The sequence below is a fragment of the Tamandua tetradactyla genome, chromosome 1 (genome assembly GCF_023851605.1).
Source record: "Tamandua tetradactyla isolate mTamTet1 chromosome 1, mTamTet1.pri, whole genome shotgun sequence".
NCBI classification, from domain to species: domain Eukaryota; kingdom Metazoa; phylum Chordata; class Mammalia; order Pilosa; family Myrmecophagidae; genus Tamandua; species Tamandua tetradactyla.
The window spans coordinates 232,313,313-232,340,453 of record NC_135327.1 but is presented as its reverse complement, the minus strand read 5'-3'; the positions used below and the strand labels follow the sequence as shown (position 1 = coordinate 232,340,453).

The 27,141-nt window shown below is 46.4% G+C and overlaps 2 protein-coding genes across 5 annotated transcripts in view; both read right to left on the bottom strand.

The window, feature by feature from the left end:
• TMEM236 (transmembrane protein 236) overlaps positions 1–5,961 on the bottom strand; it is a 32,040-nt gene extending 26,079 nt beyond the window's left edge. Inside the window, exon 1 of the mRNA XM_077154713.1 lies at positions 5,615–5,961. Coding sequence (XP_077010828.1) covers positions 5,615–5,850 — 236 coding nt within the window. The 5' untranslated portion in view covers positions 5,851–5,961. The remainder of the gene's footprint in view (positions 1–5,614) is intronic.
• A 7,621-nt stretch (positions 5,962–13,582) lies between these two features.
• Positions 13,583–27,141, bottom strand: part of STAM (signal transducing adaptor molecule) — a 94,525-nt gene continuing 80,966 nt past the window's right edge. For 2 of the 4 annotated variants that reach the window (XM_077154669.1, XM_077154690.1), the window contains exon 14: positions 25,537–26,799. In XM_077154669.1, the coding sequence (XP_077010784.1) occupies positions 26,583–26,799 (217 nt within the window). In that variant the 3' untranslated portion in view covers positions 25,537–26,582. Of the gene's footprint in view, positions 14,916–15,908; positions 15,983–25,536; positions 26,800–27,141 lie in introns of those variants that run through there. The other 2 variants (XM_077154699.1, XM_077154680.1) reach the window with 2 other exon arrangements.

The following is a 27,141-nucleotide window of genomic DNA, read 5'->3' as shown; positions in this document are numbered from 1 at the left end:
AAGCCATGGACACCCCATGCCATGAACTTGAGTTAAAACAAAATAGAGAGAGGGCAGGCCACGGTGGCTCAGCAGGCAAGAACACTCGCCTGCCATGCCAGAGCACCCGGGTTCGATTCCCGGTGCCTGCCCGTGTTAAAAAAAGATAGAGAGAGATAATAAACTATGAGACAGGTGAAGGCCATTTAAAATGAAGCTATTCAGATAAAGTCTTTTACTTGAGAAATCATGTAATTTTTCAAACTAGTTTTTTGGAGCATTTCTTAAGCCTCACGTGATCAATCAATTGACTTGTTATTGAGAACATGATCTGTATATAACACCATAATCTACAAGAGAGAGAATTACAATGCACATTTGGCATCGTTTTTTATGGAAGACAAAATACACTCAAAGGTTTTCTATAATAAAATATTGTCTTCTTCCTTCCTTTTATGGTGATAATTTAATAATTTAAAATTTAATAATTTAAATTATCACTGTAATAATTTAAATACACACTGTGCTAATTACAGTTTAAATAATTTAAATAAATCTAAATAATTTAAATACATACTGTGCTAATTACATTTATATGGCAATGTGTTTCTAAGTACAAAAAAAATAGTTTGAAATTCTTCAAACTATTAAGAATTTTCCCTTGACCTGGCTCTGCCCCTGAGACTCTAGCCCCATCTTGGATGTTCTAGAAGCATCCATAAGTTAGCGCGTGGCAGTGCCCCTTCTAAAGTCAGGCCTGTGGCTTGACAAAAACCAGAGCTGTGATTGGGCCCTGTTCTACTTTGCTAGCTGCCAGAATGTGATATACCAGAAATGGAATGGTTTTTAAAAGGGGGTATTTATTAAGTTGCTTGTTTACAGTTCTAAGGCCATGAAAATGTCCCAATTAAAGCAAGTTCATAAAAATGTCCAAATTAAGGCACTGACAAGAGGTTACCTTTATTCAAGAAAGTCTGATGACATTCAGTGTTCCTCTCAACTGTAAAGGCACATGGTGAACATGGCGATGTCTGCTAGCTTTCTCTCTAGGCTTCTTGTTTTCATGAAGCTTCCCCAGGGGCGTTTTCCTTCTTCATCTCCAAAGGTCTCTGGCTGTGTGGGCTCTTGTGGTTCTCATGGTTTTTGTGACTCTAAAGCTTTTCCAAATTGTCTCCTCTTTTAAAGGATTCCAGTAAATTAATCAAGACCCACCTGGAATGGGTGGGGTCACATCTCCCTCTAACGAAAGGTGAATACCCACAAGTGAGTGAGTCACATCTCCGCGGACATAACCTAATCAAGTTTCCAACCTACAGTGCTGAACAGGGATTAGAAGAAACGGCTGCCTCCACCAGATGGCTCAGGATTAAAACGTGGGTTTTCTGGGATACATAATCCTTTCAAGCCAGCACAGACCCCAAATCAACAGCTTTGCCCCTTTGTTGGAGCCCAGACCCAGGACCTGGGGCACTCATCAATGGGAGACTGTGGCCTAGCCACATCTTCTTCTCATCTTGACCTCCAAAAGCTCGGTATGCCCTGGGACTGCTCCATGTATGCAGCCTCCTGACTGCCCACCCCTTGCCCACAACTCCCAGACATGCATGCACTGACCTCTTGGCTGAGCACTGACCCATGCACCCAGCTATCTGCTTAGCAGCTCCCCTTGGCTGTTCCACGGGCAGCTCGGCCTGGAGCTCTCCACGGCCCTCATGCCCTGCCCCAAGCCTGTTCTAGGCTACCGCCCACTCCTGTCGGACTTGCTGCCACACCTTTCAAACTCATCTTCTGCCCACACCACAGCATCCACGGTCACTGCTCACTTGCAGTGTTTCCTAACTGCTCTCCTGTAGGTGCTTCTGGTCCTGCCTGGAAAACCTTTCTCCATCTAGCAGAGAGTCCAGTCTTTAATGGAGAGTTCGGCTTGTCACCCTGCGCCCAGCCTCCAGTGGACATGGATGTGACGAGAGCAGAGCAGAAGTTCTGTGTTATGAGGTCCTCTTCTCCACCTCACCCTTCATGATGGGCCAGCCCCGGGACCCCAGGCACACTAGCTTTGTGGGTACAAAACTTGTCCACCCTGTAACCAGGGCCACCACACCCAGGACTCCCCCGGACGCCTCTCCAGGGACAGGTTCCCATTCCCGGGACCTCGCCAGCACAGCCCTCGGCTACCTGAGACCCACCGTTTCTCTCTTCACTTGTTTAATGTCAGTCAGTGCCCTCTGTCCCCACCCCCACGAGCAGGGCACTGACCTGTCTGGTCGCTTTGAACAATGATTCTGAATCTTTTTTGAGCAAAGAGGCTTCTGGGCAGCTGGTGAATCCCATGACCCTTCTCAAGATGCGTTTTAAATGCACCTCCAAAAGGGATGATGTGGTAGTTAGATTCAGATGTCAACTTGGCCAGTTGAAGATGCCTAGTTATATTGCTGTGGACATGAGCCGATGGCATGTGAACCTCATTTGTTGCTGATTATATCTGCAGTCGGCTAGGAGGTGTGCCTGCTGCAATGAATGACATTTGACTTAATTGGCTGGTGCTTAAATGAGAGAGTGCAACATAGCACAGCCCAAGCAGTTCAGCATACCTCATCTCAGCACTCGCAGCTCAGTCTGGGCCTTTGGAGATGCAGAAAGGAATCACCCCGGGGAAAGCTGTTGGAACCCAGAGGCCTGGAGAGAAGGCCAGGAGAGATCACCCTTTGCCTTCCCATGTAAGAAAGAACCTCAGATGGAAGCTGGCTGCCTTTCCTCTGAAAAACTAACGAAATAAATCCCCTTTTATTAAAAGCCAGTCTGTCTCTGGTGTGTTGCATTCCGGCGGCTGGCAAACGAGAACAGATGACAATTCTAAGAATGAGGAAGTGTTGGACAGGAGTAGAGAACAGCGAGCTGGGCTAAACCTCAGACTCTCCCTTTGGTTCCACGTGTCTTCGGCTCCAGGTAGTGGGATTCTAGCTCACAGCACTGCTGTGCAGGCCAAGCAAGAAGGTGGAGTGCTGTACAAGCAGAGTGCTTTGTAACTGCTGGATCGCTACACTGGCCCTCACGAGTCTCAGGGGCTAAGAGACTGTCAAAAATCTCCAAATCCCAGGATTTCATATATTTCAGCCTCCACACCCACTCCCTCCCCTGCTCAGAGTTGTTCCGAGAATTCAACAAGATCTTCTTTAAGGAAACTAGATCCAGCCTCAGCTGATAACACAGAGCCCGTGAGGCGCCCTGCATGCCCACTCGTGGTTCCCTGGGCACTGCCCTGGGGAGGACAGTCTCATCCCTGTTGCACCTGAGAAAACCTGAGCTGAGAGCTCTGAGCACGTCACGCAGGGTCTCAGGGTCACACCCAGGCCTGCTCCCTCTTGGCTACCAGCTGGGCACACCTGTGGCCGCCGGGACTTGCTCTCCTGAAGGTCTGCCCCAGTGGGCCCCTGATGCCAGCCTGGAGCTGCAGAAATGTTGCCAAGAGCTCATCTCTCCAAGAGTAAAACTGCGAGAGCTAAAGACAACCTATGAATATCATGTAGGCGCCACTGGTTTACATATGCTTTAAAAATAACTCATATTTTTAATCCATCCTTCCTACGGTAGCAGGGATTATTTTTTGCATTAATCAAACCCTGGTCTCCAGCATGGCAGGCAAGAACTCTGCCTGCTGAGCCACTGTGGCCTGCCCAGTATCAGGGATCTTTGCATCATCTTCATCTAGAGATTAAGAAACTGAGGTCAAGGTATTTAACTTTCTGTATTACAATATATAATAACCCCCTCAACTAGAATAATATGATGCCCTATGTTAGAATATAAAATAATATTCTGTGATAGAATATACAGTGACCCCTATATTTGAGTATAGTATGACCCCTCAATTAGAATTTAAAATAACTCCATGTATTAGAAAATCCATTCACACATTTGGGGGAAATGAATTCTAGTGACACCACAAGAGGTAGATTTTTCTAGAAACACACTTGCCTTAAAGACAGAAGGAATAAAAGGAGGGACACATGAGCTGCTAGGAGTGGAGCTGGGCATCATGGGCTCACCACACCCCCGCTCGCTGGACACGCCCAACCTCCTGCAAGCCCCACCCCCTACAAGCCTAACTCCCCTGAGAAGCCCCACCCCCAGAAGCCCCACCCCAAGAAGCCCCACCCCCTATAAGCCCCAGGCCCTTTGCAGAGGAGGTGGGGTCTCCTGAGAGAGGTGGTTCCCAGAAGGGCTCGGAGCACGTTATGGGGTCAGAGGGACCCAGCACCCCACTCCCCCCACAGCCAACCTGCCGGTCACCAGTCCTCTGGGAGGAGAAAGCCCCTCCGTGATCGGTCTAAGGAAGGGGTGAGATTCACATCCGTGGCGCTTGGCCGCTCGGGGCAGCGGGGGTGGGGGGGAGGGATGGGCTCACTGCTCACAGGCTATCACATGGGATGACAGCACCACGTGATGGGGACCCACGGTGGCCTGACAGCGGCTGGCCCAGGGTCCGACGCATTGCACCGAGGTCAAGCAGGGCAGGCAGTGGCCTCTTCCACGGTGGGGCAGCCTCCCTGGTGGCCCCGAGGCACTGGGGCCTTTCCCTGCCCACAAAGCAGCCGGGCCCAGCACGACTCTGAGTCCATCAAGCAGCTCCCGGGGCATGTGGCTGCAAGCTCGGGCCAGCGCAAGCCCCGCTGAGGGCCCCTCACGGACAGCACTGGAGCCCCAGCCACTGCGAGACAGTTTACTTCCAGAGCCCCAGGAGTTCTGCCCCCAGAAAGGAAAGTCCCTGCAAGGGTGCTGGGCCACGGCTCGGTCAGCCCCGCAGGCTCCCTGAGCGCCACTCACCCCCTCGGCTTCCACCTCTGATATTCCCAGGTGTCTGGCTTCACCTGTCCTTCCTACACTCGGCCTCTGCTTATGCCACAACTCCAAACTCTTGGCTTTTCAAATACATTCTGCATCGTTCATGAAAGAAAATATAACTTATCAAAGAGAAGAAAGAAATCCTGAACCAGTAAGAATCAGATCTGAGCGTCCATAAGGAAAACTGTGTTAGGGTCAGAGAATATTTGTTCTCAACGCCTTGACACGGGTCAGTACACTTAGTTCAACTTTTAGTTAAATGAACATTAAATCGTGATTTATAAAAATATATTTCTGTTATTATTGAAAAACTCATCCCCCCAAGGGCAACAGAATTTACCACCCTAATAAAGTTTTATTTAGGGCAACAGAATTTACCACCCTAATGAAGTTTTATTTTTGACGGTCTCAGGGAACTTCTTGCATAAAGATCTCAGTGGTTAACGGTCCGAGGGCGGCGGTACCTGTCAAACAAAGCAATGCACACATCCGCACGCAGACATCAGGAGGCAAAGCCCCGGTTCCATCCTGGGACGCTGGGGGGCCACCTCTGTGCGCGGTGCCGTCCCAGGGCGGCCAACGGTCAGCCTTGGGGGCCTGGTCGTCCCGGGCAGGGCAGGGCAGGGCAGGGCGCCAGCGTGGAGACCCGCTAACCTGCCGTCTCCGTCCTGGAGAAGGCCCAGGCCTTGTGGGCTCCTGCCCGAGGGGAGCACAGCCTGAACCCGCACGGGAGCCGGGACACGGGGGGGACGCCGGGGACCCCCGCTCCCGGCCAAGCAGCCCCTCTACTCACCACCCCTTGATTCTCTGGCGGAGGTGGGGCCTCTTGTGCAGGAGAACTTTCACGGGGACCCAGACGAGCAGGGACACGGAGGCCACGTAAGCGACGGCGCAGGCGACGATGAGCCAGTAGTGCGTCCCCCGGTGGGCGGCGGCGAACTGCTCCATGACCACCAGCGTGGGCGCCGCGAAGGCCACGAACTCCAGTAGCTCAAACGCCACGAGCTTCAGGAGCCGCCCGGGAACCATTGCTGGGACGGCCCGGTGTCAGCGACGGTGTGGCGAGAGGGGTCAACTTCCTGGCACTCAGGCACTCACGGTGACTTTTTATGCTTTTATTGAGCCACAGGTGGCTCGGGCACTTCTTCTCTTAAAGACGCAGAGCCCCGTGGAGGTGCCTGAGCAGGCACAGCTGGGCAGAAAACGGAGGTGTTTACAAACGCAGCCCTCGCTGCTGCTTTCAGCACAACACACAGGCAGGCAGTACCCAGCACTTGCCTGGGTGCAATCATTGGGGAACGTAATTCCCGGGTTGGGGGACAGGGTAGATGTGCTCTGGGGCCCCTGCTTTCAGAGCTGCGCAGTCCCTGGTGCAGGGGCCCCAAGCCTGAGTCGTCGTCCTGGAAAGCTGTCCCTCGTTCCTCCTCCAAGTGCCTTAAAAGGGAGTCAGGAGCCACTCTGCCAAGCGCTGGCTGCAGCTCGCACCACCGAGAGCACGTCCGCTGCTGCACCGCGCTGCCCGCCCACAGGGACGGGGTTATTTTATTCTGTGAGGCAGGAACCAAACCGCAGTCAGGCCAGCAGTACCGAGGCTGCCGCGGCCCAGAGCACATAGGGACGTGGGACAGCAGCGTCCCCGTGGCACTCCTGAGAAACTTGTGGAACAGGGCCTGGTGGGGACAGGTGGCAGGAAGCCACAAAGTAACCCTGGCTGGGGGGCAGGGGGACACAAGGAGCATGGTGGGGGCAGGGTCTTGGGACATTGCAGGAAGGAAAAAGAGGCACCCCAACTCCAAGGCAAGGAGGCCCTGGGGGCTGCGGGGGCTCCGAGGAGGGTGGGGGGAGGGACGAGAGGAGCTGGGCTGGAGAGAGGCTGGGGTCAGGACGCAGTGCCCCCCACGGGTACTCCTGCGTGCAAGTGGACGAACCTGCGAGAGTATGTGTGAAGGCAAGTGTGTGTGTGTTTGTGAACATGCATGTGTCTGTTTCTGGATGTGATTGTAAAGTGTGTTAGTGTGTACATGTAAAAATGTGTTTGTGACAGTGAGCATGCATGTGTATGCCAGCATGTGAGTATATATGAATGTTTGCATGTGTGTGATGTGTGTCAGTGTATCTGAGTGGGTGTGTGGGTGAGGCTGTTTACATGTGTGTGTGTGCCAGGTGTTCTGTGAGCATACATGAGTGTATGTGCGTGTCATGAGTGTTGTGAGAGCATGAATGTGTACCTCTGTTTGTAGGACTGTGTGCACATGAGTGTGAGTGTACATGTGTGCATGTCTGTGAATGTGTGCACATGTGAGTGGGTGTGAGTACATGTGCTAGGGCGTGGCACCTCCTTTCTGCATGTTTTCTGCCAGGGCAGTGGGGAAGGTTTGGCAGGGCCCGGCTCAGGGTTGCGGGGACAGTGGGCAGGTGGGGGCGCTGGGGCCAGTGGGCTATGGCAGGGGGGTACGGGAGGGCCCCCCCAGCCTGTGTCCACCCCTGGCACTTCCCTTGGGGTCCGCTGGCATGTGGGCTGCAGCCCCCTCACTGGGTGCCCGGGGTTCTGGGCAGGTCAGCCCTGGTCCCCCACTGCCCTCCCTGTCACCCCACTAAGCGCAGGTCCCCCAAGGCCAGAGGACCTGCCAGAAAGGCTGGGCACAGTGGGGTGCCAAGGCACCCAGAGGGGTGGGGGCAATGTGGGACCCCCTCTCCTGCACCTGCCCTCAGTGGGAGCGCACTGGCCGCGGGCCACAGGCCCCCAGGTGGAGAGAGCAGGGAGTGGCCGGGGTGGCCTCAGGTGGACCCAGCTCGCCAGGACCCGGGAGCGGAGCAGCGCCCCCATCCTGGGGGATTGGAGAGGAGGGAGTCAGCATGGTCCAGGCTGAGTGCGCGCTGCTCCTCTGCACGCTCTCATTCATTCATTCCCAAACGCCCTCGGAGGGCCTGGGTGCGCTGGGCACTGCGCCCGGAAGCGCCTCCCCAGCTCGGGGTTTCCCGGGACCCACCGAATGCGAACAGATGGTTTAGGGTGCCCGGGCGGCCCTGGGCCATTCCAGAGGGGCTTAGATGCAGACACGAAGCCCAAGTCTGCTTAGAGAGGGGACTGGGGGGTAAGTAAGCTGCTCACACATGCGAACACTTCTTGGCTGCTGCTGCAGGGAAGGTGGTCCACTCAGGCCCCAGTGTCCAGCCTCCCTACTCCCTGCCTGCCTCTCTGCTCCTCACTGCCCCCAGCAGGCCACAGAAGGGATAAGCTGAAGTGAAATTTGTTTTGCTTTTCCAAGTTGCTGGGGGAAAGATTAAAAAAATAGAGTACAAAATTTTGTGCCTTTGTCACCCGGACGCAGGCTGGGAGCTGCTCCCATGGTCCAGGGAACTCTGAGGGTTCTGACACTCTACGCTACCGCAAGTTCACACGTGGCTGCCACCGTCACAGATGATGGAGCCAGAGACCTGTGTCACTCATGCAGAACAGCGGCCAGAGAGCCAGCACCAGGGAAAGTCTCGTGCCGTGTCTCCGAGCAGGGAGATGGGGAGGCGCAGGTGGGCGGCAGCTGCAGTGAGGACCCCGGGTTCGGGGGAGACACCAACGCCTTCTGCCAAAGCTGCTCACTCACTGTGCACCACGCCCCTGATCCCAGCCACCCCACCCCCACCCAGTTCAGTAAACCCCACAAACACAGATGGAACTGAACTTCCCCTCCCTAAAGAGGAGCCACCCAGAGAGCAAGTGACAACCGCCAACCAGTTCTAAGAGCATGAACCCAAATGAAGGCCGCGGGGCTCATCCAGTGCTGCGGCACTGCCAGGGACAGGAACACTGAAGACCCACAGGCCCGGACTCCCTCCACCCTTCTGCAAGGCTTCCACAGTCCCCCTTCCTTTTTCCTAGGCTGTACCTTTTCTATAGTTGCATATCAAGTTGCACAAAGTTAGTGGCTGTAAACAACATCCAATTATTGTCTCAGTTGCTGTGGGTCAGGAGTCTGGGCTTGGCGAAGTTGGCCAGGGTGAGTTGTCATCAGGAAGCTCACCAGGGGAGGTCTGCTTCCAAGCGTGCCCAGGTGATTGGCAGAATTCATGCCCTGGATGCTACAGGACTGACAGCACTGAACTGGCTGGAGGCTGGAGGGCATCCCCACTCCTGGGGTCCACCCCAGCTCCCGGGGTCCACCCCCAGCTCCCGGGGTCCACCCCCAGCTCCCGGGGTCCACCCCCAGCACCCAGGGTCCACTCCCAGCACCCGGGCTCCCGGGGTCCACCCCCAGCTCCCGGGGTCCACCCCCAGCTCCCGGGGTCCACCCCCAGCACCCAGGGTCCACTCCCAGCACCCGGGCTCCCGGGGTCCACCCCCAGCTCCCGGGGTCCACTCCCAGCACCCGGGCTCCCGGGGTCCACCCCCAGCTCCTGGGGTCCACCCCCAGCTCCCGGGGTCCACCCCCAGCACCCAGGGTCCACCCCCAGCACCCGGGCTCCCAGGGTCCACCCCCACTCCCGGGGTCCACCCCCAGCTCCCGGGGTCCACCCCCAGCACCCAGGGTCCACTCCCAGCACCCGGGCTCCCGGGGTCCACCCCCAGCTCCCGGGGTCCACTCCCAGCACCCGGGCTCCCGGGGTCCACCCCCAGCTCCCGGGGTCCACTCCCAGCACCCGGGCTCCCAGGGTCCACCCCCAGCTCCCGGGGTCCACCCCCAGCTCCCAGGGTCCACCCCCAGCACCCGGGCTCCCAGGGTCCACCCCCACTCCCGGGGTCCACCCCCAGCTCCCGGGGTCCACCCCCAGCACCCAGGGTCCACCCCCAGCACCCGGGCTCCCAGGGTCCACCCCCAGCTCCCGGGGTCCACCCCCAGCTCCCAGGGTCCACCCCCAGCACCCGGGGTCCACCCCCACTCCTGGGGTCCACCCCCAGCTCCCAGGGTCCACCCCCAGCTCCCGGGGTCCACCCCCAGCTCCCAGGGTCCACCCCCAGCACCCGGGCTCCCAGGGTCCACCCCCAGCTCCCAGGGTCCACCCCCAGCTCCCGGGGTCCACCCCCAGCACCCAGGGTCCACTCCCAGCACCCGGGCTCCCGGGGTCCACCCCCAGCTCCCGGGGTCCACCCCCAGCTCCCAGGGTCCACCCCCACTCCTGGGGTCCACCCCCAGCTCCCGGGGTCCACTCCCAGCACCCGGGCTCCCGGGGTCCACCCCCAGCTCCCGGGGTCCACTCCCAGCACCCGGGCTCCCGGGGTCCACCCCCAGCTCCCAGGGTCCACCCCCAGCACCCGGGCTCCCAGGGTCCACCCCCACTCCCGGGGTCCACCCCCAGCTCCCAGGGTCCACCCCCAGCACCCGGGCTCCCAGGGTCCACCCCCAGCTCCCGGGGTCCACCCCCAGCTCCCAGGGTCCACCCCCAGCACCCGGGCTCCCAGGGTCCACCCCCACTCCTGGGGTCCACCCCCAGCTCCCGGGGTCCACCCCCAGCTCCCGGGGTCCACCCCCAGCTCCCAGGGTCCACTCCCAGCACCCGGGCTCCCAGGGTCTACCCTCAGCTCCCAGGGTCCACCCCCACTCCCAGGGTCCACCCCCAGCTCCCAGGGTCCACTCCCAGCACCCAGGCTCCCAGGGTCCACCCTCAGCTCCCAGGCCCCCAGGTGGGGAGAGCAGGAGTGGCCGGGGTGGCCTCAGGTGGGCCCAACTCGCCAGGACCTGGCAGCGGAGCAGCTCCCGGGGTACACTCAAAGCTCCTGGGGTACACCCACAGCTCCCGGGGTCCACCCCAGTAGAAATATAAAGTAAGCACACATGTAGGGCTAAATTTTTAATACCCACATTCTACAAAATGAAAACCCCAGTACTCGAGTTGGCATAATGCTCACCCTGAAGGACAGTCCTACCAGAACAACAAACTTATGTTCAATGGGGAAATGGACACTGCTTCAGTTTTCCAATCAAATAGATAAGAAGCAAGATAGAAGATGGGGAGAAAATCTCCAGGACTGCAGGTCCTGGGGCAGACCTGCCGGCTGCAGCCCCTGGTGGAGCATCCCCCCTGCTGAGCAGCACCTGGTGCTGAGTACGTGGACCTCGAGGGGCTCCGGCCAGGAGGGGGTGCTGAGGGAGGAGACTCGAGCCCACCATCTGCTGGCAGGACGCAGCAAGGAATTCAGGTTGGGTCTCCTCGTGGTATCAGTCATTCCGCCACTGGACTACCTGGGCACCGGCCTACCTTAAGTTGAACCATTTTCCCCTACATGAGATCCGGGCCTTGGCATAGAATAAGTGATGAAGTGAAAAATGAGACAGTCAGTGAAAACCAAGTAAATGCAAAACTTTAGAAGAGTGAAGGAAACCAACTTGCATAATAACCATAGCAAGATAAACAAATGTCCAGAACACAACAGAAAATCACAAAGCACATGAAGATCCGAGGAGAAATCCAGCCAAAGGACCAAATCAGAATTTCAGAGCGGGGCATAGAATATGGAACATACTCAAGGATATTTATAAAGAAATAAAGGATATCAAGAAGACACTAGAAGAGCATAAAGAAGAATTCAGGAGGTTAAATAGAAAAATGGCAGATCTCACAGAATTGAAAGATACAGTAGACCAAATAAAAAACATACTGAAGACACATGATGGCAGATTCAAAGAAGCAGAAGGAAGAATAAGTGAGCAAGACGACAGAACAAAAGAATAGAGTGCACAAAAGAACAAACAGCAAGAAAGATGGAAAAATGCAACTAGATCTTAGGGAAATGAACAAGAGGCATAAAAATAAAAGAATTACTGGTGTCCCAGAAGGAGAAGAGCAAAGAGTTGAGAAAGTCAATTGAAAGTATAATTGGAGAAAATTCCCAATCCTTATAAAAGACATGAATATGCATATTAAAGAGGCCCAGCGAACTTCAAATAGAATAAAGCTGAGCAAGCCACTCCAGGACACATGCTTTTCAGACTGTCAGGTGTTGAAGAGAAATAGGAAGTTCTGAAAGCAGCACGAGAAAAGCAATCTGCTACACACAGGGGAAAACATAAGACTGACTTCAGATACTCAACAGGCACCATGGAGGGAAGAAGGCAGTGGTATGATAGTTCTAAGATTCTGGATGAGAAAGGCTTTCAGCCAAGAATTCTTTATCCAGCCAAGTTATCCTTCAAAACTGAGGGAGAGATTAAAATCTTCAAAGATAAAGAAAGACTGAGAAAACCAGTCATCAAGAGACCAACCCTACAAGAAATACTAAAGGGAGCCCTGTTAGCTAATAAAAAAAAAGGACAGGAGAGGGAGGTGTGGAAGACGGCACAGAACTGAAGAACATGAGTAAAGGAAAAGACAGAGAGAAGGAAAATAATATACAGATCTGACAAAAACTAAAGGACAATATGGTAGAACCAAGAACTATTCTTACAATTATTACTTTGAATATTAATGGACTAAACTCACCAATTGAAAGATACGGACTGACAGAATAGATCACAAAACATCATCCATCCATACGCTGTCTACAAGAGACGCATCTCAGACTCAAGGACATAGTTAGACTGAAAGTGAAAGGATGGCAAAAGATCTTCTAGGAAAGCTGTAACCAAAAGAAAGCAGGAGTAGCTGTACTAATATCAGACAAAATAGACTTTAAATGTAAAGACATCATAAGAGACAAAGGATACTACGTATGAATAAAAGGGACAATTCACCAGGAAGAAATAACAATCATAAACGTGTATGCTCCCAATCAAGGAGCTGCAAAGTACATGAGGCACATATTGGAAAAACTGAAGGGAGCTATGGACACATCACCAGTAATAGTGAGAGACTTTACTACCCCACTCTCCGCTACAGACAGAACAACCACACGGAGGGTCAACAAGGAAACAGAGAACCTAAACAATAAGATAAATGAATAAGATCTAATAGACATATATATATCCCAAAATACCAGCATACACATTCGTCTCTAGTGCACATGAAACTTCTCCAGAATAGATTAATATACTGGGACATAAACTGAGTCTCTACAAATTTAATAAGATTGAAATTATCAAAGTACTTTCTCTGATCACAATTGAATAAAGATGGCAATTAATAATCACCAAAGAACCAGAGCTTGCATAAATAAATGGAGATTAAATAACACACTCTTAAATATTCAGTGGGTCAAGGAAGAAATTGCTAGAGAAATCAGTAAATATCTGGAGACGAATGATAATAAGAATTCACCATATCAAAGCTTATGGGATGCAGCAAAGCAGTGCTGAGAGGGAAATTTATCACCCTAAATGCCTATATTAAAAAACAAGCCCTTTGGGATTTACTCACTAGCTATTGTGTAACTCACTCAAAAAGGTTTATGAAATGCTGAGCCTCAGGTTTCATAGACGTGTTTGTACACTAAGAATTCTGCAGCAGAATATTTTTAAACATTCGCAGTTTTTTGTAAGCTATATTTTTGTATATTTGCCATTTTAAATTCTAATACATTTTTTTGCCTAATCACTCCTGTTTAAAAAATAAAACATGCATGTAATTGACTTAAACAAATGTAAACAAAAATTTTGAAACTAAAAAAAAAAAAAAAAAAACACAAGAATGAACAAAACTTGAAGACTTAACTGCTTACCTGGAGAAATTAGAGAAAGAACAGCAAACTAACTTCAAAGCAAATTGACTTCAAAGCAAATAAAAGAAGTAATAAATACTAAACCAGAAATAAACAAACTGGAAAACAGTAAAACAATAGAAAGAATCAATAAAACTAAAAATTGGTTCTTTGAGAAAATTAATAAAATTGATGGTCCCCTAGCTAGACTAACAAAGAAGAAAAAAGAGAGGACGCAAATAAATAAAATCAGAAATGAGAGGGGGGCTGTTACCACAAAGCATGAAGAAATTAAAATGAAAAACTGAATAAGGTTAAAACCTCAGATCCTCGATTGGGCTAGCCCCTGCCGAGCGTGCTAAGGCTCAAATGGACAGCACGGCCTGCTAGCCACTGTCTCCTCAAAGCAGGCCCCAGAGTCACACAACCATCTCTAGGGTTGGGCAAAAGGGAGGTGGCAGGGCAACAGCCAGGCCCAGCACCGATTCCATCTCAACGAGAAGACAAGCCTGTGCACTGCAGGAGAAATCTCTAGTCATACAGCAACCTCTACCTGAGAGTGCATTTTAACTCTGTGCTGACCAAATAAAACAAACACATCAGACGGACGCGGGGGAGCCACTGCTTTTAACCAGTCTCCAGGTGTGTTTTTTCCTACTGTGGTTCATTCTGCAGGTATTTTCCGTTTGAATCGACATTTCCTTTATTTCCAAAGCCCTGGGGAGCTACACACCGCATCCCTAGGACAGGCCACACACACATGGCTCCGAGCCCTCCCCTGCAGGCACTTCCCTGCTGTGCTGAGGACGTGTCTGCAAAATCCCAGAGTGATGTTTAATGTGAAGGTGTCACAAGCTCAGCTGGGGTCACCTCTGGTCCGGTCAGGGGGAGGATGAGGTTGTTAAAACACCGTCCCTAACTCTCCCGCATCTCTGAGGGCAGGGCAGGCCCCTCTTTCCCAGGCAGGAACCAATGGCACATACGCTCCTCCTCTCCTAACGCCTTACAGTGCAAGCTGTGCGCCAACTCCTGTTTGGCAAAAATGAATTCCTTCTACATGACTGACATACACAGGAACGAGGTGTGCAAAATGCAAATTTCATGCCTGCTATGGGCGATTCTGTCCACAGGCAACATTAGATGGAATGCAGCACACTGCCCCGACAGGAGCTGCTAGGGACTGACACCACACACCAAACACCCCCAGCTCCCCCAGCCCACAGCGTGGGCTGCAAGCTCACCGTCCCATTTCAGAACCCCCCCCCACCACGCCAAAGCCGTCACTGGCTTCCCCAGGGCCTGCCCTGACCCCTCCTTCCAGCAACCCCTCCAGAGGCCCGGCACCAGGTGTGGTAACAGAGTGTCCTGTATTCCGAGCTCCATTTTTCCACAATGTTAACAATTAGAGTCCAAAATCCAAGTGATATCTCCTGAGAACACTGTGGATGTTCGGGTTTCTCAGTCTTAAGCTGCTCTTCAAAGCTGTAGACTGGGTTTTACAACTCTCCAATGACAGCTCTGGGACTATCTAGAAGCAAATAGCATTTAATTAAAAAGTCATGAATTTATAGATAAAAAGAATATTTAGAAACATCACTTACAAAAGATATTAAACATGGTAATTTAGATCATGTTACTCAATTTCAATTTAGTGCTTACCTTTTCATCAAAAAAAGGGAAATAATTCAGATTTTAATCTCAAAATATTTACTTTTGACAATACTGTTAAAACATATTACCTACACACAGTTCCTTTATAGATTAGTCTCACTATCCTCTTTCATCTAAGTTTTGAAAATAGCTTCCCTGACTATTCTGAATAGTAACATACATAAAACACTTAGCACAAACTGGACCCATTCAACTTAAATTCCCCCCCTGAAAGCATAAAAAGAACCATGTTTCAATAAATATTCTTCAGCAAATGAAAAATTGTGGGTTTTTTTCTTTCAAAATACAGATCAAGATGAAAGTCAAAATAAAAACAAATTACATTCCTATCATGCTATTAAAAAAACCTTAAAGAGATCATTCTCTTTCAGATACATGAAAAGCATGTAGAGAAACAGATGCGGAAATACTCTATAGTTTGATGGAGTAAGCAGAGGCACCGTAATTTAAAGTGCTGCCTAATGTAACTCTACCCCAGGTGCTAGAAGACGTCTCATTTCAAATTTAGGGTGACAAGACCCCACGGGACTACCCCCTAAGGCCCCCACCCCAACCTGTGAACTTACTGCATGAATGAAATGAGACTGCCCTGATATCTTGATATTGTAATATTTCACTAAGATCTATTGTACTGTAAATGCCTTTGTTTTTTGGGGTGCATGGTCCGGGAATGGGACCTGGGTCTCCTGCATGAAAGGCATTCTACCCACCGAACTACCCGTGTGCCCTTAGCCTGTAAACGCGTTTAAAAAAGAGAAGAAAAGCACTAACTGTATAAACACAAAATCGGTCTTTCCTATGACTGAAGAGGAAGAACTCTTCTGAGGGATGGAAAGAGGATAACACCCACCAGTACTGGCTCCGGGAATCATTCTGGAAAACAAGGCAGCACAGGACAGCAAACGTGACTCCAAACGGTAGTGACTGCTCCCACGCACGACGGGAGAACACAGAGAACACAAGGTAAGCAACCGGGCATTTTCTTTACCCTTCTACCAAAAAAAAAGAAACTATAGCTAAAGCTTATCTAGACTAGTCAATACTTGAAATAGGCAATGATTTCTTTACCTCATTCCATTAAATGAAAATAAATTAATTTACAGACTTTTTTAAAAATGACAGAAAACATCTTCTAAAGTCTCCAAAGTCTACATGGCAAAACTAAAAAATATATTTTATTCTTGGAATTTTACATAACTATATAGAAAAACATTATAAAATGATGTAATTGACACTAAAAAGTTGTTTTAAAGAATGATCAGACTTCCGGAGAAGATGGCGGCTTAGTAAGACGCGCGGGTCTTAGTTCCTCCTCCAGAAAAGCAACTAAAGAAACAGAAACAATACGAAACAGCTCCCGGAGTCACGACAGAGACCAAAAAGACAGCGTACCCCATTCTGGAACAGCTGAACGGGCAGGGAGAATCTGCTGCGGTGAGCTACCCGAGGGGCACGCGTTTTCCCGGCCGGGGCGGCTGGCGACTGGGGTCCCCTCCACGCACGTGGCTCCCCGGTCTGACTGGGAACGTTGGATAGCGGGGCCCTCCCGTCACACTTGGCGTTTCGGGCCAGCTGGGCAATTAGGACCGGCACTCTCCCAAGCCGCGGCGGCCAGCAACCCCCACCTCCACGCGCGGTTTCCCAGGCCGACTGCCGTGCAGACAGACGAGCGCCACGAGCGCCACCTACTGGGCAGGAAAAGAAAAACAGAGCCCAGAGATTTCACAGAAAAAGCTTTCAACTGCGTAACACACCCAGGGAAATCTGATCAAAAGCCCAGACACCAGCAGAAAATAATGGATGACGCTCGGAAAATTGAAGATATGGCCCAGTCAAAGGAACAAACCAATAGTTCAAATGAGATACAGGAGCTGAGACAACTAATGCTGAATATACGAACAGAAATGGAAAAATTCTTCAAAAACCAAATCAATAAATTGAGGGAGGACATGAAGAAGATATGGGCTGAACAAAAAGAAGAAATAGAAAATCTGAAAAAACAAATCACAGAACTTGTGGGAGTGAAGGACAAAGAAGAAAAAATGGAAAAAACAATGGATACCTACAATGGTAGATCTAAAGAGACAGAAGCTACAATTAGTGAACTGGAGGATGGAACATCTGAATTCCAAAAAGAAACAGAAACTATAGGGAAAAGAATGGAAAAACTTGAGCAGGGGATCAGGGAACTGAATGACAATATGAAGCGCACAAATATACGTGTTGTGGGTGTCCCAGAAGGAGAAGAGAAGGGAAAAGGAGGAGAAAAACTAATGGAAGAAATTATCACTGAAAATTTCCCAACTCTTATGAAAGACCTAAATTTACAGATCCAAGAAGTGCAGCGCACCCCAAAGAGAACAGACCCAAATAGACGTTCTCCAAGACACTTACTAGTTAGAATGTCAGAGGTCAAAGAGAAAGAGAGGATCTTGAAAGCAGCAAGAGAAAAACAATCTGTCACATACAAGGGAAACCCAATAAGACTATGTGTAGATTTCTCAGCAGAAACCATGGAAGCTAGAAGGCAGTGGGATGATATATTTAAATTACTAAAAGAGAAAAACTGCCAACCAAGACTCCTATATCCAGCAAAATTGTCCTTCAAAAATGAAGGAGAAATTAAAACATTTATAGACAAAAAGTCACTGAGAGAATTTGTGACCAAGAGACCAGCTCTGCAAGAAATACTAAAGGGAGCACTAGAGTCAGATATGAAAAGACAGAAGAGAGAGGTATGGAGTAAAGTGTAGAAAGAAGGAAAATCACATATGATATATATAATACAAAAGCCAAAATGGTAGAGGAAAATATTATCCAAACAGTAATAATACTAAAAGTTAATGAACTGAATTTCCCAATCAAAAGACATAGAATGGCAGAATGGATTACGACCCAGCAATACCACTGCTAAGTATCTACTCAAGGGACTTAAGGGCAAAGACACAGACGGACATTTGCACACCAGTGTTTATAGCAGCATTATCTACAATTGCAAAGAGATGGAAACAGCCAAAATGTTCATCAACAGACGAGTGGCTAAACAAACTGTGGCGTATACCTACGATGGAATATTATGCAGCTTTAAGACAGAATAAACTTATGAAGCATGTAATAACATGGATGGACCTAGAGAACATTATGCTGAGTGAGTCTAGCCCAAAACTAAAGGACAAATACTGTAAGGTCCCACTGATGTGAACCGACATTTGAGAATCAGCTTGGAATATATCATTGGTAACAGAGACCAGCAGGAGTTAGAAACAGGGTAAGATAATGGGTAATTGGAGCTGAAGGGATACAGACTGTGCAACAGGACTAGATACAAAAACTCAAAAATGGACACCACAATAATACCTAAGTGTAATGTAACTAGGTTGGAACACTGAATGAAGCTGCACCTGAAATATGGTTTTTTGTTTGTTTGTTTATGTGTTTGTATCTTTTGTTTTTGTTTTTTTCTTTTTCCTTTATATATATATATATATTATTAGTATTATTATTTTAATTCTCTTCTCTATATTAACATTCTATATTTTTTTCTGCTGTTTTGCTAGTTCTTTTCCTAAATCGATGCAAATGTACTAAGAAATGATGATCATACATCTATGTGATGATACTAAGAATTACTGAGTGCATTTGTAGAATGGAATGATTTCTAAATGTTGTGTTAATTTCTTTTCTTTTTTTTGATTAATAAAAAAATTAAAAAAAAAAAAAAAAGAAAAAATCAAAAAAAAAAAAAGAATGATCAATCTTTTTTGAACTTAATGGCTAGGCTAATGTATATTTATGTTATTAATTGTAACTAAACAATATATGATGGCATTTTTCTAGGCCTAATATTTGTGATATCAAAAAAAATAAATGTTACTGCTGATTTTGCACCAAATTTTTTATTTGGAACATTTGATAAAAAGACTTTCTTAGCCAGCACTGAAAATGGAAACTACTCGTTTCCACAGTACGCTAGCATGGGGGCAGCCTGCGACTAATGCACAAAATAACTGAAGGACGCCAGGCTGACCCGCGTGAAGCAGCACCCAGCCCGCAAAGCGCAACAGCCAGACACGTCCTCAGCACCTGATGTGGCCCACCTCCTGCTGTAACCTGAAGCAACAGGAAGGGGCAGCCCGTGCCTCAGAGCCACACCTCCTTATTCATCTATTTAACCAAACCAGCTCCAATGTGAGCAAACTCCTAGCAAATGAAAGCGTTCCACCTACAGTATAGATGTTCTTGACTGGGTCACTCAAATGGAAAAAAAAGCTCAAGAATTTACTAATGCAAATTAAGTATCCCAAGATTACTTTCAGGAAGTAAATTATTATGATGATATGATAGAAACCATGCTCCCAAGATTCAGTACCTTCAGAGAAACCACGCTCCCGGGTCTCAGTCCCTACAGAGAAACCATGCTCATGGATCTCAGTATCTACAGTGAAACCACACTCCCAGGTCTCATACCTACAGTGAAACCATGCTCCCAGGTCTCAATACCTAGTGAAACCATGATCCTGGGTCTCAGTACCTACAATGAAATCATACTCCTGGGCCTCCGTATATGGAGAAACCATGCTCCCAAGTCTTAGTACATATGGAGAAACCACATTCCCAGGTCTCAGTACCTACAGAGAAACCACGCTCCTGGGTCTCATAGCGAAACCATGCTCCCAGGTTTCAATACCTATGGAGAAACCACTCCCAGGTTTCAGTACCTACAGTGAAACCACAATCCTGGATCTCAGTACCTATGGTGAAACCACTCCCAGGTTTCAATATATGGAGAAATCATGCTCCCAAGTCTCAGTATCTATAGTGAAACCATGCTCCTGGATCCCAGTATACAGAGAAACCAGGCTTCCAAGTCTCAGTACCTATGGAGAAGCCATGTTCCTGGGTCTCAGTACCTACGGAGAAACCATACTCCCAGGTCTCAGTACCTATAGTGAAACCAGACTCCTGGGTCTCAGTACCTATAGTGGAACCAGACTCTCAGGTCTCAGTATCTATAGTGAAACCAAGCTCCTGGGCCTCAGTACCTACAGAGGAACCACACTTCCAGGTCTCAGTACCTATGGAGAAATTATGCTCCCGGGTCTCAGTATCTATAGTGAAATCATGCTCCTGGGTCTCAGTACCTATGGAGAAACCACACTTCTGGGTCTCAGTACTTATGGAGAAACCATACTACCAGGTCTCAGTACCTACGGAGAAACCACACTTCCGGGTCTCAGTACCCTTAGTAGCCAACTCCATTTTTCACCTTCACCTTACAGGATATCAAAGATACTTAAATGGAAGCCTCTTTTCTATGAGGGAAGAGGAACAAACTCCAAAGCAGTACACACAGGTATATTTTTTGGTGTTTTAGATTCTATGGAAAATAACCATATCACGTGGACTTTCTACATATCTTTTCCTAACTATATAGCATCTTAGGATAACAGATCAACATTATATATAATTAATTTTGTTGAAAGCATTCTCAACTGTTTCCACATCGCATCTCTTAAAGTAATATAAGATGTGTGAGGGCTCTGTAGTTAAGAACCCTACACGTCTTGCCATGGAAGCAATGGGTCACAAATGTTTATTCTGTTTGTGAAAAGCCATTAGCCAACTAAAATAATTTAAAGTCATGAGCTAGTTATTTAACAGCCTGATAGAGTACATTATTGCAACTTGTGTTTCTCACTTGACTGTGGTTATAAATTTTACTCAGCCACCTTCCAGTTGATAACCAACTTGATGAAAATAAATAGCAATCAGAATTTTCAAAAAGGAAGGAATTTTCCTCCTTTTCAGTGATTTCAATACCTGAATAGAAGGTCTGACTATAGGATAATAAGTCTGTAAGAACAAATATGCCCAAATTTATACATCCAAAACCAGACCTATGATTGCTGATTATATTTCTAAAAATATTGAAAGCCAGCTAGAATGAGCCAGCTGAGTGGAGCCAATTGTGCACAAATGGGGAAAGTGGGAGCTTTCCACTTTCAAAGGCACATGTTTTCTTCAGTGACTCTGACTCCGTTTAGATGAGAACACAGAACTGTGCAGACTGTGGCATCCCAATGGCCTTTGGTAGAGCTAGTGGCACAGAGGAACTATGTTTTAAGGCTAAGTATGGTCACGTACATGTGCAGCTTTGATTGTAAGTGTGAACATTCTGCTTCATTACTTTTAAAACAAGAACCCTATGGTTCTGCCTGTACTTCTTTCAGGAGTAAGTAAAAACAAGAGCCACTATTACGGCGACAGAACATCAACTGAAATGACGCCATAAAGATGCCATTCAGATAAGCCCAGGATGTGGGGCACGCTATGAGACTGCGGGCAGGAGACTTTAAAGTTACTCTCATCAGGGGAAGAGACAAGGAAATGATTCCAGATTAACAGATAATATAGGGACATAAAAAATGTGGCGTATCTTAAATGGACCCTGGATTAAAAATCTGTAAGTGCTTGGGGGACAGCCAAGAACAACGGTATTGCCAAATCAGTTTTTCCTTAGCTGTGATTTGGTGTGGATTATGTAGAAGAATGTCCTCACCCTAAGGAGATGGATGGTAACTTAGGAGTATAGTTTATAATGCATGCAACTTTCAAATATTCACACAAAAATGTGTGTAACCATTTATATACACACAAATAAAATACACACATACGTGTGTTTATATAAACATGCATGCAGATAAAGCAAATGTGCCAAAACATTAATGAAAAGTGAGTCTAGATGACAAGTACTTAGATGTTCAATGTATTTTCTTTCACTCTTTCTGTAGGTTTGAAAATTCTCAACACAAAAAGTTGGAGGGAAAAGTGTCACTCATGGTATCAGATATTTGCTTCAAGATCCTAATTTAGTAGGTTCTAAGATAATACTGTACAAGTAAACCACCAATACAAATAAAACAGATAATGCAGACATCATCTTTATACTACCTGAGTAAAAAACAAAACAAAGACTAAAGCATTCAGAGGAAAGCCATATCAGTAAAATAAAATCAGTTTGGTAAAACTCAACAAGAAAAAAAGAGGTGTTTCAGCTAGTGTGAGTAATAGAAAAATAGTCAAAGCTGATGACATGCCACATTTCTTTCTAAGAACTAACAGTCTTATAGAAGACCATTACAGGCTGAAGAGTATTTTAAAGGAAGAACTGCTCAGATACTTACTGGATAATAGCAAAACTAAAGAAGGGACTCATAAAAAATATCAGACAACCTGTTCAAAAAATATTTTTGCACACATTTGTGCAAACAGTGAGTAACAAGAAATACACAGTATCCTTCTACCTCCTATTTAACCCTACCCTCTGGACTACCTGATGGGGGCAGATGCAGCATAGACAAAATGATTCACTGAGAAACGGGAAGAAAACATTAAAATTCTCAACATTTTTCCCTCATCCTTTTTAGATTTCTGGGTTTTGGTGTTTTATTATGTATGCTATGTGGTGGAATGTGTACAAGTCACAAATAATTTTGAATTATTTTGAAGGTATATGCTGATCAGGGCATCTGATCAAAAGTTTGGACACTACTTTTGAGTTTGAGTTTTTATGTCTCTGAACACCAAAAGAGCATTAATCCTAAGTGAACTACAGATTCAACGTAATCCCAATCAAAATTCTAGCTGCCATAATCAAAACTGTGGTGCTGGCATAAGGACAGATAAATGGACCAACAGACTAGATTCAAGACTTCAGAAATCCACAGACCTGTAGACAGTCTTCAACAAGGGCGCCATATCCACTCAATGGAGAAAGAACAGTTTCTTCAACAAATGGTGCTGGGAAAATTGGATATCCATATGCACAAGTATGAAACTGGACTCCCATCTCAACCACATACAAAACTTAATTCAAAATGGTGCAATGACCTAAATATAAGACTCAAAACCATAAAACTCTAGGGAAAGAAAAAAACAGAGGAAATCTTCATGATCTTATATTCGGCAATGAATTCTGAGATTTGACCCCAAAAGCATGAATTAAAAAAAAGATAAATAAATTGCACTTCACCAAAATTTAAAACTTTGTGCATCAAAGTACATATCAAGAAAATGAAAAAAAACTACAGTTGTAGAAAATGTTTGCAATTCATATATCCTAGATAAGAATTTAATGACTAAAAAATAAAAAGAACTCCTAAAACAGCAAGAAGCAAACAACCCAACTTAAAAATGGGCTAAGGACTTGAATAGACATTTCTCCAAAGATAAACTTTTCACGTCCAATAGGGACATGAAAAGATGCTCAACATCATTATCCATTGGAGAAATGCAAATTGAAGCCACAATGATAATACCACTTCACACTCACTACGATGATTATTCTTAAACAGAGTAGCAAATGTTGGCAAGGATGAGAAGGAATTGGAACACTTGTGCATTGCCGGTAAGAATGAAAAATGGTGCAGCTGCTGTGGAAAACAGTTTTGTTATTTCTCAAAGAGTTAAATACAGAATTACCATATGACCTGGGAATTCGACTCCTAGGTATATACCCAAAGGAACTGAAAACAGGAGCTCAAACAGACACCTTGCTCCAGCATTCAATAGCAGCGTTATTCACAAAAGCCAAAAGGTGGAAACAAACATTTGTCCATTAACAGATGAATGGATAAATAAAATGTTATATACATAATATGGAATATTACTCAGCCATAAAAAGGAATGAAGTTCTAATATATCCTACAAATGGATGAACCTTGAAAACATTATGCTAGAGTGAAATGAGCAAGGTCAAATACTGTATTACTGCACACATATGAGCAAATTTTAGAGATAAAGGAGATTACAGGTTACTAACGGCTGGGTGGAGCGAGGAATGAGAAGTTTTTATTTAATGGGTACAGAGTTTCTGTTTGGGATGATGAAAAATTTTGGTAATGGATGATGGTAATGGAAGCACTACATATGGCTATAATTAATATCACTGAATTGTACATATTAAAGCTGTTTGAAATGGGAACAAAAGTGGCGTAATAAGATATTAGGACAATTGTTAAGTAAACAAAGTAAATAGCTGAGAAAAAGGAAAGAGTGGTATTTAATGTATTAGATGAAAATTTAACCAACTATATACCAATGAACCTCTTTTTAGAGAAACAATTTACATGATTTTTATAGTTATAAAGTTCATTGTGTAGTGTACTATTTTGTCTTCTATAAATTGAATGTTTAGACCAAAGATGTTTTCAAGCTGGATTATACATAAGTCACGTCTGAAAGCTATAGCTATCAGAAAAGGATGGTGGTGGTCTGGTAAGCATTTTAAATACAAAACTTAAGAGGTATAGAAACCAAGTTTCAGAAACGTTTAAAATGAAGACGATTCCTCCCCGTGCACCCCGTCCAGTGGCCCTGCCAGTGCTGGGGTGGGGAGCGCTGACTCAGCGCATCCGCCTGCGGGACAGCTGCCTGCTGCTCTGGCCGGGGATGGGCCTGCATTGTCCACATCTGGATGTCACTGTTTTAGGGAGATAAACCTCAAACTTTATAAAGGATATAAATTGGAAAATAAAATCTGCTTCACAGAAATTCACATTATAGTTAATTCCTTTTATAAATCTATCCCTTTAAACAAGAGACTGTTATATTTTAAAGAAAGATTTCTCAAAAGTGCAAAACAGATTTCAGAACAAAGTAATCTGTGCCTCCAAACAGGCCTCTCGTTTCCTGTTTCCATCCTTGCCACAGCATTTGAAAGGCAGAGGCGCAGCACTTCATCTGTTTGGAACTGTCCCACCTGATGTTTTCGTTCTTACAAAATGAAAGGCACAAACTAATGCAGTAGCTGTTTTAAGTATTCATTATTTAAACTTTTATAAGCTTAGTAAGGTATTAAGTAAAGAAAAATGCACATGCATTGTAATAAGGGTAGTTATTTCATTTCACCATTCTTTGGCTTTTATAGGGCAAAAACATACTAGAGAATTTGTAATTGCTTTCACTACATAAAGGGTATCAAAATTAAAATAGAATACCCAACACAAGAGTAAAGCACTTAGGTTGAAGATGGTGTCTAAACATGAATCTATGAAATCAGTCACCATTTAAGAGATGACTTTCGAAGATGGAATCCTTCACCAAGAAGGAAGCAAATAAGCTCACAACAGTCTCAGAAAATAAAAATTAAATTTTCATTTATGGCACAAAACTTGTTAAACTGATTTGTGTAATATGTTGTTTGACTCATATTTGCAGTTATTTAAATAAAAATGTTAAGTGGTAATATAGCACAACCAGGGTAAGTATTTTTGAATATTTAGAAGAAAGGTTAAAATGTCAGTGGAAAACATTTTTCATATAGATAAGGAAAACATTCAAATTCAAAAATACTTCTGAAAAGAAGCCAAAATAATCCCATTAGAACACTCTGATAGAGAGCAGTCCAAAAATCCATCTGGAAGATAAAACAAATATAAAAATTATGTAAAGTCAGGAATATAAATTACTTTGAGACATCTGCTTATATCCATTTTAATGAAGAATTAAAAGCTACAATGTGCTAAAGACACAGATTTAAAAGACTAGCAGTGGGGTAAGACAGATGGAATTGTGTTTATACCCTAAATGATTACAAGAGATGTTAAAATGTAGTGTACTTTATGCTTTCTTTCCAGTTTAAACACTTCTATCCATTGCCTCTATCTTTGGTATCACTGCCACCAATAAACACATTTTATAACTTAGAAACCTAATTGCTATCTTCAACTAGGGAAAAGGAAATCAAGATTATTTCCTTAAAAATAAGTTAAAAAGAATATGATTCTATTTGTGTCAGGGTCTTGCAATATTCTGAAATATCATGCCAAAATGTCAACATTTCAAAGGGAAAGCTATCATTTGCTATAACCATACCAAAAATTTACTACTATATGCTGGTGTGATGACAGCTAGTGTATACAGAGGCTACAGAAAGCCACAAAAGACGAATGTTTCGCTCACAATTAGTGAAAGGAAGTTTCAGTTTAATATGAAGCCGAAACAGGGACAACATAATGCCTTCAGGTCAGTGTGCCACCACTTTGTTGCAGTCTAGGATGGCGTATTTGTCTTAAATCTACACAAAATGTTACAGAACATGGTAGTTGTTCATGATTAAAATAAAATAGTATGTAAATTAATCTAAGTGTTAAATATATTCACACGATCGCCATCATGATGCGAAACGGCCTAGGAAGTCACACATTAGTGTGCACATAACATTTGCCACAACAGTGTTTGTAAGTTTGACTTTTTACAGACCAGGTACTTTTACAAGACAAATAATTGGATATCATTTTTTTCATATTATGAAAGGAAGGAATTAAATGTAAGTAGTTTCATTCCTCGGGGATAGGGGTGCTTCTAAAAAGTCAGTGCCAATTGAACAGTCCTACGTTCCTGAACATTTGGACTTGCTGACCAAGACAGATCCTTGCAGCTGGGCGTAAATCTCTCGGGACGGAGCAGGTTCTCCTCTCGCCGAGAGCTGCCTGCAGCACTCCGACCCCAGGGCCCCCAAGCCCTACAGCAGCGCCTTCTGGGGGTACGGCTGTTGCGGCGGCGGCGGCTGGCTGCCAGGGGGCTGAGGCAGCGTGGAGGGCGGCAGGGCATAGTCTGGCAGCTGGGACACGCCGGTCCCTACATTCTGGTACACAGTGAGGTCAGAGGCAGCAGGGGGAGGACTGAACACGGCAGCCTGGCTGGGATACGCATGTCCTTGCACAGAACTGGCCATGGCGCTGTGGAAGGAGAGACACTGGTTAGACGCATGCTGGGTTACAAGGCTGTTCACAAGCACACAGGAGACCAGTCGCCAAGGTTCATTTATTCACTCAGTAATTATTAACTGCCTGTCATGGACAAACACTCTTGTTTTAGGCACTGGGATACTGTAAAGATACTCAATACAACGTGGAGGCAACGCTGAAGCAGACACTTAAGACAGGAGGGAGGGAGCTATATCGATTATACATGAAAAGGGCATTTTTCAGGTGACGAGAACAGCAAGTTCAGAGAAGCCTTTGAGGAGAAAGGTTACAGAGGGACTTGAAGCTCAGTGAGAAAAGGATAATTGAGACAGC